Source organism: Diospyros lotus, chromosome 1 (assembly GCF_014633365.1).
Source record: "Diospyros lotus cultivar Yz01 chromosome 1, ASM1463336v1, whole genome shotgun sequence".
NCBI classification, from domain to species: Eukaryota; Viridiplantae; Streptophyta; class Magnoliopsida; order Ericales; family Ebenaceae; genus Diospyros; species Diospyros lotus.
In genome coordinates, this window is record NC_068338.1 from 31,444,376 (window position 1) to 31,457,300 (window position 12,925).

Below are 12,925 nucleotides of genomic sequence, written 5' to 3' on the forward strand. Positions count from 1 at the left end.
TTTGGAAGAGATTTGTGTTCCAATCTTGTTTCAGAAGCCATGAGGAGCGGCTATCAAGGCTAATTATTGATTAAGGTGGCGCCCACCAGGCGCACCTTCACATGCAGCTGCCTTGAAAAATTACAACAAATTACTCATCACCTCTTTTAACATTTTATGCCAACTTTTTATTTATTTTTTATTTTATTGTTCAGATTAGTTAAGAATAATATTATATTGTATTTATAATTTTATAAATAAAAAATATTGAATATATGTAGAAATTATAGTTATTATATATATTAAATATGTCACTGGGGTCGTACTTCAAGCGATAACGAGATTGATATGCACCGAAAAAATACTAAATTTATGTACCACACGAACCGGGGAAGTCTAGTGTGTAGAGAAAATTGAAAAAAATGGATGGAGTAGTGTAGGGAAAAAAGTATGATTGTCTGAGCCCGGGTTCGAACCGGGGACCTCTAGTGTGTGAGACTAGCGTGATAACCAACTACACCACCCAGACACCTTGACAACCTTCTGTTTTTTAATAAATATATAATAATTATAAATGCCTAACAAGGCCGAGGCCTAACGTAAGTGGGCCTTCATTGCTCGGAATGCTTAATGCAAAGCCCATATCAATCTAATTGTGACTTGTGGGGTTAAAAACGGTCGGTCGTCGGCCGATCATCGTAAAAAGCTTTACAAGGACGACCGACTTCTCTCCTCAGGCCGAATCAACGATTCTGAAAGGTAAATTCACCTGCAGTTTAGCTGTGTGGATATGGAATCACATCACGCGTCTCTGGGTCGGCGAACGGTACAGATCTCGTCTCGTCGCATCGTATCTCTTCCCCCTACCGCTTTGCTCGTTGAATTCCATCTGCATCAGTACATATATATCGATTGGATTCTGTGAATTACAGAAATTATTTGTTTTAATTAAAGAAGTATCATTCGTTTTTTTTGTTTTTGGTTTATTAATTTCTGCAGTTGGAAGAAATTCGACAAAAGAGAGCGGCAGAAAGATTAATCAAGACTGCCTCAGGGCCAGATCTAACCAAAGTTTCAAATACCAACGGTCTCTCTCTCTATAAATATATATATATATATGCATTTGTCCTTATTTCTTGAATAATGTTGTTTGCTTTATTTTTTCTGTACGTCTATTGGTATTATGGATATGAATGTTTGGTGTTTTTAATTCTTTATTGTTGGATGTTTTCCTACAGATGTTCTCGTCATGAAAAAATCAGAGAGCGGAAATCGACTCTCAGAGGTATCATCCATACTCTTTTCCTGTCTCTGTCAAACGGAAATCTGTAGTGTCAAAAAAAGAAAGAAGAAGAGAGAATTATCATGTTGTCGAAATAGTACGCTCTGTTCTGTTTAGTTACCTTGTAAAAGAACTATCATGTGTTTCGTTTTCCCTTCACAAATTTGAGACGCAGACATGGCATTTGGAGGAATAAGCATGATGAAAGGATATCAAGTTGATTCCTTGAGTTTTAAATTAGGGATATGGTGAGGGGTAAAAAATTCATATTATTTCTTAGACTCATGGATCCAATTATGTTGTGTGGAACATGTCTTGTGATAATCATTTCATTGCATGGCATATATCTTGAATTGGTAGCTCTGTTGGGACATGTTTTGGTCATATCAACCTGTTATTCAAAAACATCATGTGGGCTGGAAAGAATACCTGAAATAGCTGCCTCTGGTGACCTTTAATTTAATGTAGGAGGCTGGGTATGAATATAATTGTCTTTTATACTATTTTCCCTATAATTCTGATGATTTGTTAACCACTCAATCACTGATGCAGAATGATGTTAGCGGTCTAGTAGCACAGCTGAAAGACCTGCAGACAAAGAGCAATGAATTGGAAGAAGAAAATAAGAATTTGATATCAAAGGTATTTGTTATGGTACTGTTAGTTCAAATTCAAGGAAATGACCTGGCTAATTTTTTATTGTGCTTATTTCTTTTGCTTTTTCTCCAGCTACATATGGAGGAGGAGGAGAATGACTTGCTGCAAAAGCGTGTAAATGATCTGGTAAAACACTGCTTTCAATTTTATGCTCATTATTAAATGAAAATCATGATGCTCTATGATGGGTTTTGAGCTCAATATTTCTATTGTGAAACTGAAAAAAAAAAAAAAAAAAAAACACTTGGGAGGCATTGAACTATTATGGGATACTGAAAATCAGTGTTTCCAGGTAAAAGTTAATACTTCTTTTTGCATTTGCTGGGTTATAAATGCGTGGACCACAATAATTATTCTTAATGGTTCAACCACTTACTATGTGGTGTGTGGTGTCCTTCTAGGAAATGCGATGTGTACATGAATAGAAATGAGTTTGCAACTAGTATAAAAATTTCATTTAGTAGTGTATAATGATTTGTCTATTTCATTCTTGATGTTTTTGATTGTTGCTTTTGCCTCAAGTTTGTCCGATAGGAGATTAGTAAATATTGGAGATGCATCGGCTGGAAGATTAGATCAATTAGGTTTTAAATATTAAGTGTAATTTACTTAGTATTTTGGGAGTCTAATTGTAATATCCCAATGATTGTTAGTTAAATTGGGGTGTTTGCCCTTTCTATAAATAAGAGGGCATGGGGGCCAGTCGAGAGGCGCGATCCAAGGAGAGAGTTTCTATCCATCTATGATCGAGTATTGTTTTTTCGTTCTTGAGAAAAGAAAGGCTGAGTGATTAGAATTTAGTCTTGTGCATTCTTGAGAGAAGAAAGGTTTTGTACTCAGGGATATAGATGAGGGCAAGAAGCTGATGTACTGATCTTATTTTTCATCTGAATAAAGACTGCTCTGTGTGGGTGTTGGATTGCTGGATGTAGCTTTGCCTAAGGGCATTCCGAACCAGGATAAATCTTGTTCTTGCTGGTTTGATTTTCGTTTTCTGTTGTTGAACTTCATTCTGTTATATCTGATTACTTAATCGTTTTCTAATTCCGTGAGTGTGTAAGGATTTGTGTGGAAGTTCTCTTCCGTTTGGTCCTGGTTTTGTAAGTCCTAATATCAACATTGATAAAGGTGAATCCTAATTCCAGATCCTTTATATATGAATCACAAACAATGTTTTCAAATTGCTGGTTCATTCTTTTCCTTTCTTTCACTTTTCGTGCTTGTTTTTCTACTCTTTCTTCCTTGTGCACAGACCTACAGTGTGACTCACTGGTTAAGATTTCTCAGTGCATATGAACTTGAATTGATTTAATTATTTTTAGAGTGCATCTTTTTTATATGAGTAGCTGATCCCTTTTCTTTTATTTTGTTACATTATAATTTCCAGGAGCAGAATATCATTCCATCCTTGAGAAAATCTCTTAGGGATGTTGCTATGGAAAAAGATGCTGCAGTTGTTGCACGGGTATGTACCATGTTGGCATTATTGTTCTCTATCATTTTCAATTGTTCTTCTCTATGATTCACCAACGAACACTGATATATTTAGTGTAGGAGGATCTCTCAGCCCAACTTCGCACAATTAAGAAACGTCTGAAGGAAGCAGAAGAAGAACAATACCGGGTATGCTATTTTTTCTTTTTTTGTTTCTTTTTTTCTTTTCTCCAGATTTTTCATGCATGCCAATGTTACTTTCATGTTTGTTTGTTCTTGGCTACAGGCTGAGGAAGATGCAGCAGCTCTGAGAGCAGAACTAAATTTGTTACAGCAACAAGGAATGAGTGGTCATTCCAGTGGCATACCCACAATGGGCATTCCTCTGGACAACATGCAATCCATGGAAAAAGAGCTGGCCAGTTTGAAATCCCAGTTACAGGTTGGAATTGATGCTTTATTGCAATTTCTGAAGTTAGTATTTCAAATATCTTATTAACCTGCCTTTCATGGCTGGTCTAAACTAAATGATAGCAAGAGTTACTACTGAGGCAGCAAGAGCAACACCATTTGGCTGAGGAACAAACCCGGATATCTGCCCTTATCTCTGAAAAAAAGGAGTTGGAAGAGAAACTTGCAGTAATTTCTGAAAAGGCCTCAGGTATCAGAATCAGCTTGCAATTTTTAATATTTATTATCTTCATAGGAGAAAGGAAATTAAGATCTCAACAGGCTCATCCATATGGTCCAAATGTACTGCTAGAGGATATCATTTTTGAAGTTGTGAATACTTGTGCCAATATATATGGAAGAAAGGCTGTAAGTTCGATACATTGTCCCCATGTAGATCCCAGATATGACCAACTCAATAATTGGTCTCTATTATTCACTTAACTCTGGAATTGGTCCTTATTGTTCACTTAACTCTACTCAACAATTGGTTCTTATTGTTCACTTAACTCAACTCACCAATTTATCTGCATAATTCATCATAAGCATAGTTATGTCTGGATGACATTCATTCTCAAGCTGTTTACTTGATTTGTCTATGTTGGTTTGATTCTGAATGGAGTAGGTGCTTTAGTTTTGTATTTCTAATGGGATGATTGCACCACTAAGGGATATATCTTTGAAGTTGTGAAAATTTGTGTCATTATATAGTGAAGATAGGCTGTAAAGTTGACCTTTTGCCCTGTGTGGATCCCTAACTCTTACTGAGGTTGTGCGCAACACACTAATTGATCCTTATAATTAACTCTGTGTTTTGTATGTCTAAATGACATACATTGTCAGGCTATTTACTTCATTGCTATGGTGGTTTAGTTCTAGATGGAGTGGGTGGATTAGTTTTTATATTTCTAACTGCAGTTTCCTGTCCTTGCCAATGGGTTCTTGAGGTTGTTTTGATAGCTCTAGGAGTTTGAAATCGAGACAGGGAAACCTTCTTCCCTCCTTTCTTTTCATCTTAGTTAAGGAGACCCTGAATCTAATGTTACAGAGGTGGAGGTTTGTGGGTGGATTAGGGGTTTTAAGGTAAAAAACAGTTATGGTATTTCTATCATGATGTTGCATTTATTCTTTGTGGATTCCAGTTTGTTGTTTTGCTGGTCCTTTGGAGAGTGATCGAGATTTTTTAAAGGGTGTTTTTGTCTAGTTTTAAGTTGTTTCAGGTTTGAAGTGAATTTGGCTGATTGTGAGATTTTAGTTATAAGGGAGTGGATATTGATGTTTTAGGAGCTTCTTTGGGCTTTAAGGTGGACTGTTTCCCTTCTTTGTATCTTCCTTCAGGGCCCTCTTTTAAAGAGGAATCTGTTTGGAATAATCCCGTTGAACTGTGAGAAGATGATAGCATCTTGGAGAAGACAATACCTTTCAAAAGTTTGAGCCACTTTAGTGAAAAATATCTGATAGTACTTACATTTTCTTTCTGTTTTAAGCCTCAACATCTATTATTAGTGGGCTTGAAAAGCTAGAAAGCTATTTCTTTGAGAAGTCTTAGGGGATAAGTTCAAGTATTATCCCTGTAAGTAGCTTCAGGTTTGCCTTCCTCGTAAGAGGAGTGGTTTGGTCATTATAAAGTTAATTTTTTTTTTTTTTTTTAAATGTAGTGCTTGGTAAATGGGTTTGAGCCAGTAACTATGGTGGTTGTGCAAAAGAGTGATGGTGGGTAAATGTCAATGTGTTAGGTGGTGCTGGTACATTGATAGGATCACCAACCTGTATGGGTTGTGGTCTATGCTCTATGGAGGACTATTATGAAAGTTCAGGGGAAGTTATCAAATCTCATTCAGTTGATATGGATTGAGGATGAGGTTTTGGGAGGATAAGTGGTTCCAGGATGGGTGTCTTAAGGAGTGGTTTTCAGATCATTTTCTTTAGCTTCTAATGAGGAGGTGCTAGTGAGTGAGTCTCTCTCTCTCTCTCTCTGCTTAGGGCTTTGAATGTACTCAGTAGTTTAGATATGTAGTGTCTGACAGGGAAATTGATTCCATGATAGTTTTCTATGATGTCTACACCATAGCTGATCAAGGGGAAGGCAGATGGGTGTGATGCCCATTATAAGGGAAGCTTTTATGGTCTGCTCTTTCTATGAGATTCTTTGTGACACAGGGGAGGCTTGACTTTCCTTCTCAGGCAATTTGGAGATCGAATGTTTCTCACAGATTTGTCTCTGTTTGGACAGCTGCCCCTGATGCTGTTATCACTTTTGAATAGTCCTAGGTTGGTACTTCATGCATAAAAGTAATGGCAAATGGGAAGTTGGTGTGCCATGTCTCGCCTTTTCCTCCAATGTTCTATGGCTAGCAAGGTGTGGAGTTTTATTTGTATGTTTTTGGCTGTACAGTGGGCAATACCTAGCCTCAATAATGAAATTTTAGTGTTTTTGGTGATGTAGTTGTCTGTGGGTTAGCCAGCCAATAGTTTGGGTATTCTTTTCATTTTTTGGGGGGGCGGTGCATATAGGTTGAAAGAAATAGAAGACATTTTGAAGATTTGGAGTTCTATTTTCTGTGGAAGGATTAGTTTCTATGTCTTATGTTTTGTTTTCTTGTGGTTGAAGGACTGGCTCTTGTTTTTGTTTATTTTCCTGCATGCTCTTCATAGATCACCTTTGGTTACAGGTTATGGGTAGTGTGAATTGCTAGATCATGCTGTTTCTTTTGTATAGTTTTTGCCTCCTTTATGACCTTTTTGTTTTTTTAAGCTTATTCGACAAAAGAGAGGGAAAAAAGCCTTAGATCCTTTCAAGGTTCTTGTCAGCATACCTTCACGTTTACTTTTGTTAACATTAATTCTTAACTTAAAGGGTTATATAAATGCCAGCAGGACAAATCACACTCACGTAACATTTCTTAATCCATAAATATTATACACATATAAGATCACTTGCTTCACAGCCGCAAATAACATTTGTTTGCTTTTGGAAGGGGATTGGGGCATGGGTTAACATTTTTTTTTTTTTTTTTTTTTGAGCAGCTCAACTAGATTCTTGAAACAAAGATATTAATCTTATGGGGGTCGCTTAGATTACACGTAAATCAGTCTTTATCATTTTCAAATGCTGATTCTCATCTTGTGCTGACTTTGATGTCCATTATCTGGATAGTGCTATACATTCTTGTGTTGAACTAAGCCTCAAGTGGACCACTTGCTTTTTTCTCTTATTTATGTCTGTACAGTCCCCCGCTCATCTCTTTCAATAATGACATTTCATTTGCAATGCTGCAGAGGAGGTTCCAGAGAAAACTGCTCAGAAGGCATTCTCAGTGGTGAGTGGAAATGAGTTCTATACAGTAGATTTCCTATGACTGACAGTGATCACTACTTTGTAGCCATCTATTGGACATGACAGTCTCTTGGCCACAACTGTCTTGTTTATATCAATGACCTGCTACTGTTAAGACTTGAATTTGTATACATGCATCTGAACTCAGTTTTTTTGGTTATTTTTCACCCGGTCTCTGGTAGATTATTTGTACTGTGATGATTGTTTTCACAAAAATGATTGTCCAGTTTAATTGGCTTGTGGAATTGACCTTGGGTAAATTACCTAAAATTTAATTCTAAAGGGTCTTTGGTCAATGGTTGATCTTGGAATAGATATTACACATCTGAGATGCTCAAGATATAGGGCTTGGTTATTCTTATTTTCTAGTTGATTTATATGTTTTGCAGGAAGACAAGGAGAGACTCGAGAAGCAATTGCATGATATGGCACTGGTGGTTGAGAGATTGGAGAGCAGCAGACAAAAACTCTTAACAGAGGTAAATCGTGTTAATATATCATTTACTATCCTGGACTTGGATGTTTTCAACTGATTCTTAATCTTGTCAACAGATTGACTCCCAATCATCTGAAATAGAGAGGCTCTTTGAGGAAAATTCCAATCTTTCATCTGCTTATCAAGAGGCAATGGTTGTAGTAGTACAGTGGGAGAATCAGGTAATTGTCAGTGATGCAGTTGATTTAATGACCTGTTTTGACACTTTTGTGTATATTTCTTTGCAAGAAAGTCTAAAATGCCTTGCTTTTCTTCTGTCCAATTTTATTGTTACATGGATATTTATACAGCCTGAGGTAGTTTCCTATCAACTCTGGGATATTAATTTGGTTTAACATGGTTTCTATAAATGGACAGAGAATTTCCAGCCTAGTTGTTTGGCATTACAATTTGGGGCTACACCTGATCAATTTTATAAAAGTCACAGTTCTTTGTCCCACGGGGTCTTGTGTGTCTTTCATGGCCTTCAATTATGATTTAACTGACTGATCTTAACAACTATTGTTGGTCAAGGGGAATAAATTTAAGTCACTATATAATTTCATTTCTCATATAAAAGCATTTGGAAGAAGTTGCATTAAAAGCATTCTGGTTGTTTGTATGTCCTGTATATCTGTGTTGTGTAATTTTGCAATCTAGATGTTGAAACTTCTATGAAAATCATCTAAAGCATGGATTGTGCAATGCTTTCAAGGAGTTAACTTCCTGGGATTGGATAGGAAATTTTTAAGGACAAGTGCTTAATCAAATAATAATGCTATAGTTTGCAAGGAAGAAATTTCTAACTGTAGAATGCTTGTAGATAATTCTGAATGACGTGGACATTAGCATCTCTGTTGTTCTTCAAAAAGATATGCTTCATACTTAAGCTGCATACCATATTTGCATCAACGCCTATCTGCCTTTCAGTTCTTGTGGTGGTCTGTCCTTTATGCTTGATACATCTTTTTGTTTCATGGCTTTGAAACAGAGAATCAACCATTGCCCTAGGCTTTATCCTTTCAGATGATATGAAGCTACATAATGTGCCTGTATCCACTGCTCATTCCTGCAGGTGAAAGAATGTCTTAAACAGAATGAGGAGCTCCGCAGCATGGTAGGTAAGTTGAGGACTGAACAGGCTAGTGCACCACAATTGAATGGCATGGAAACCCAAAAAGGCTTGCCGGAAACAAAGAAAGATGGAGGAATCGAAGCTGGTTCCCAGGCATATACGACCGAAATTCTCTCTCTGAAGGTCAGTCCTTGGCCCTAAGATGATATTTCTGCTATTGGCCACTTGTATGCCTGCAGTAGTCCAGAATGGAGATGTTGTTTCTCTACACGGGAAAAAAGAATATCTATCTTACATCTCATGCTGTGAACTGATACTGACTGATCTGTAGGGTGGTTTGGCTGGAAACTCGAGGCTTAGGCTTATTTGATCTTTCGTGTTGAGCCCCTGATGTATTACTGATTGTGTCATTTAGCCTGGGTGTAGCATGCATGTTCATCAATTAATTTCGTTGCATCTCATCTAGGGCCAACTTGTTAAAGAACAGAGCCGAGCCGAGGCACTGTCAGGAGAGGTCTTGCAACTTTCGGCACGACTCCAACAGGCTACACAAGCATATAATGGTCTTGCGCGGCTGTATGTTCTCTTGACCCCCGTTTTCTTTCATCATCATCAATTGACTTTGCCTTCTATCATACTTTTGCGAGTGATAGTGTTACACTAAGCCTTTTCCCGTTTCGTCCTTTTCTTTTTCCTCAAAATATTGCAGCTATAAACCTGTGCTCCGGAGCATCGAAAGCAGTCTACTTAAAATGAAACAAGATGGTTCTGTAACTGTGCAGTGAAGATGCAAATGCAAATCCCACCCGTGAAAGTTCTTCATAGGAGCTACCCATTTCAGAGAAAGGCCGAATGAATATACATATATATATATATATATATATATATATATATATAAAAGAAAAAAAAAGAGAGACCCAGTCTGACTTATAGAAAGGAAATAGATTGAATCTTTTCATTGTTGATAAATTTCAGACGAAAGATGCTAAATTGTAATCCATATGATTTAAAAGCACTGAAATGACAGTCTCGTAATTTATTGAACATTTATTTTCATGATCTGTCGCATGTTTAAAAATTTCCATCCCTTGAAGAATATCTATCTGAACTTTTCATTTACTAGAATGAATTTTATTTGATTCCCTCTTCCAGGCAAACAATTTATATAAATATGTAACAACTTTTGATTTACTTTTGCTTTGGTTTTTTCAGTCTTGGAATAATAGACCATCTAATTAAACAGCAATTTACAGGACATTACGATGATTCTTTTTTCCATCTTGAATCTTGATAAATGAATGTATAGAATTGAATTTGAACACTTATCCATGCTCTGATGGAATTGGACAAAGCAGGAGGTGTGGAGGACTGGCATTTTGTTAAAAGCATATATATACAGGCAAAATGAAAAAAAAAAAAAAAAATCCATTCTGCCTCTTATTCCCAACTAAATATCGTTATTAATTTACATAGTTTATATTATTTTAATTTGCATTCTTTTTATATGGAATTAGGAGATATAATGTAATGGTCAAATCGTATACTTTTTAATATATATCATTAATATGAGATCAAAATTAAGAATGCCATTACCATCTATGACTTAGAGAAGTACTCAGAGAACTCAAAAGAGTTCTAGCTGTCTTTGTGAAATATTCTTAGATAAAGGCTGTCTAACAGAACAGTACCCTTTTTACCAAAATTTTCTATTTTATTTTTTAAGAGACTACACAAATTAAATTAAATTTTGCATCTCGATCATATGAAGGCAGAAGAGACGAAAAGGCATAATAAGTAAAATAGAGGGCAAATTAACTGCAAGCTTATTTGATTGATTAGAAGGTGATATTACAGTGACAGTAGTGGGCAGAAAACAGTAATAATACTTGCAAAGTACAAGAGGCGATCGCCATGAAAACAGTAAGAAAGCCAAGCTAGCACATAAAGTAGGCATCTTTTTTTTTTTTTTTTCTCCCGGTAATTATAGTAGGCACCACATTATGTAAATCTATAGTCATGCATGGATACGGCAGCTATAGCTAGCAGTTTGTAAGTAATTAAAGGTGGAGGTTGGAGGGAAGGTGCATGGAGTAGGGCGGGGGCGCCGGAGGAAGTGGCTTGGCATATGGACTCGGCGGATTCCGGGGAGGTGATGGGGTTGTTGGGGGCCGCGTTTGAGGCGGAGGGTGCCCATAAGAAGGTGGCGGATTACAGGGAGAAGGTGGCGGATTACAGGGAGAAGGCGGCGGATGACCAGGAGAAGGTGGCGGGTGGCCTTGATCAGAAGGAGGAGGATACCCCGGAGATGGTGGCGGATATGTCTGATGAGAGGGAGGTGGGTGAGCATGAGAAGGTGGTGGATAACCGGGAGACGGTGGCGGATTGCCATAAGAGGGTGGTGGATGAGGTTGAGAAGGCGGCGGATGACCAGGAGAAGGCGGAGGATATCCATGAGAAGGCGGAGGGTAACCATATGATGGAGGAGGACAGCGAAGAGAAGGCGGAGGTGGACAGCGAAGAGAAGGCGGAGGTGGAAAGCGAAGAGAAGGTGGAGGATGATTGGGTGGCGGGTACTGATATGGACAGCCAAGAGAAGGCGGAGGATGATTAGATGGCGGGTACTGATATGGTGGAGGCAAACTGGGAGAAGGCCGCCGATGATGAGGATGATGAGGTGGATGCTTGACCGTCAGCGGTGGTTCCTGAGGGGTCAAGGGTGTTGAAACAGGCGGCGGATAATAACCCCCATACTGGTTTCCATCGTCTCCGGCAACCGGGTGCGACCTAGCAACGGTGGCTCCAGGGGCGGCAGCCACCAGCAGGAAAATCAGGACACAATTAGAAACGGAGTGCATTAGGAGGGAGCGTCGGGTGAAGGAAGCAGAGACAGATCGAGTGGGCATGGTAGTGAAGATTGATGAAGCTGAAGAGGGGATTAAATAGAAAGATGGGTTGTCCGTGAATTACTGAGAGTCAGTCAGATGGCACATGAAATGAAACTCTTTCTTTCTTTTTCTATCTGCCCGAGTGAGCACTGATGATAGCTTTTTCTCTCTCTATCTGCCCGAGTCCTCGGATTTTGACACCTTTTTTCCGTTACTTTCTCTTTTCTTTTCCAATGTATCCTTCCTGAGGGCTGTATTCGCGCTCAGTTCAGCCCCAAGGGGCCCTGAAATTCTGCGGATCTGCGTAAAGCCCCAAAGCTTTGGAGAATAGCAACAATAATCCCCCTTGCCCCTTTCTCCTTTACAAATATTAAAAAAATTAACAAAATAATAATAATAATAACAACAATGTTCTCTCTCTCTCTTTCTATATATCACTTCTTAGATTTCATGAATTTACACCTATATCTTAAAATTTAATTAATTGTTAGATAAATAGTGTGTTTCTTTTATTTCAATTTTCCTTTTATATGAATTTATAACTTGTAAAAAAAAATTCTTTCTAACTCATAATTCTTTTAAAAAATTCTTTCTATATATATGCCGGTCAATTATATATATATATATATATATATTTTATATACTAACTAACATATTGATGCTTTGTTTGTTTTATTTCGTAGTCATATTTCTATTTGAAAAAGTTTTACATTTTTTCATATCTTGTTCAAATTCTTCAACTGGAAAGAAATGGAAGCCCAAGGCCTAGGCAAAGTTAAGGTAATGTTTCCCTTTTATTTTAGTTTTGAATTTAGTTTTGTCTTTTGCGTATCTGTTTTGAAATTTTTAAAAACACGTTTTTTTTATTATTTTAAAAAATTATTTCTTAAAATAAAAAATTAGAAAACACCTTTACTTTACAATTTTAAAAAACTATTTCTTTTTTTTTCATTATGATGTTTTATTCAATGCATTTAATTATTAAATAATAAAATTAACTATTTTTAATAAAATTCTACTATTAAAATAAACAATAAATTTGATTAATAAATTACTAACATACATCTTAACAATAATTTATATTAAATTATACACTTAATAATATAATATATGTTATCTTATATTTTTAATTATAATATAGATATATACTACATTTTTAAAATTTTAAATAAATATATAATTTTATTTTCAAAATTTAATAATAATTTTTTTAATTCTTTTTTTTTCCTTTCCTTTTTTTTTTTCTCTTTTCTGTGTTAGCTGGCTTATCAATCGAGTACGGTCCGTGTGCCCTTTTTCTCTTAGTCGCTAATAGAAGAGAACTGCACAATCAATCATCGGAGTGCCCGGG

General features: G+C 36.8%; 2 protein-coding genes and 1 non-coding gene across 4 annotated transcripts; 2 read left to right on the top strand and 1 right to left on the bottom strand.

The window, feature by feature from the left end:
• Positions 1-434: 434 nt before the first annotated feature.
• Positions 435-508, bottom strand: TRNAV-CAC (transfer RNA valine (anticodon CAC)). The gene has a single exon. It is a non-coding gene; the product is annotated as a tRNA-Val (tRNA).
• A 121-nt stretch (positions 509-629) lies between these two features.
• Positions 630-9,564, top strand: LOC127813389 (uncharacterized). Of its 2 annotated transcripts, none has more exons than XM_052354340.1 (15): positions 630-805; positions 979-1,066; positions 1,218-1,264; positions 1,814-1,903; positions 1,991-2,044; positions 3,306-3,383; positions 3,473-3,541; positions 3,639-3,794; positions 3,887-4,013; positions 7,082-7,122; positions 7,529-7,618; positions 7,692-7,796; positions 8,690-8,872; positions 9,156-9,265; positions 9,399-9,564. In XM_052354340.1, exons 1-15 carry the CDS (start codon positions 770-772, stop codon positions 9,472-9,474), a joined length of 1,350 nt encoding a protein of 449 aa, XP_052210300.1. In that variant the 5' UTR covers positions 630-769; the 3' UTR covers positions 9,475-9,564. The 2 variants fall into 2 exon arrangements, with proteins under 2 accessions (XP_052210300.1, XP_052210309.1); XM_052354349.1 differs by having other exon boundaries at positions 683-738.
• A 1,250-nt stretch (positions 9,565-10,814) lies between these two features.
• LOC127787722 (transcription elongation factor spt5-like) lies at positions 10,815-11,300 on the top strand. The gene has a single exon (XM_052315808.1). The coding sequence runs from the start codon at positions 10,815-10,817 to the stop codon at positions 11,298-11,300; it is 486 nt and encodes a 161-aa protein (XP_052171768.1).
• Positions 11,301-12,925: the final 1,625 nt, after the last annotated feature.

Excerpts from the sequence above, each read along its gene's own strand:
- LOC127813389 (XM_052354340.1), top strand. The coding sequence starts at position 770 with ATGGAATCACATCACGCGTCTCTGGGTCGGCGAACG. Across the intron at positions 1,265-1,813 it reads GCGGAAATCGACTCTCAGAG|AATGATGTTAGCGGTCTAGT; the intron begins GTATCATCCATA and ends TCACTGATGCAG. Across the intron at positions 2,045-3,305 it reads AAAAGCGTGTAAATGATCTG|GAGCAGAATATCATTCCATC; the intron begins GTAAAACACTGC and ends TATAATTTCCAG.
- LOC127787722 (XM_052315808.1), top strand. The coding sequence starts at position 10,815 with ATGGACTCGGCGGATTCCGGGGAGGTGATGGGGTTGTTGGGGGCCGCG.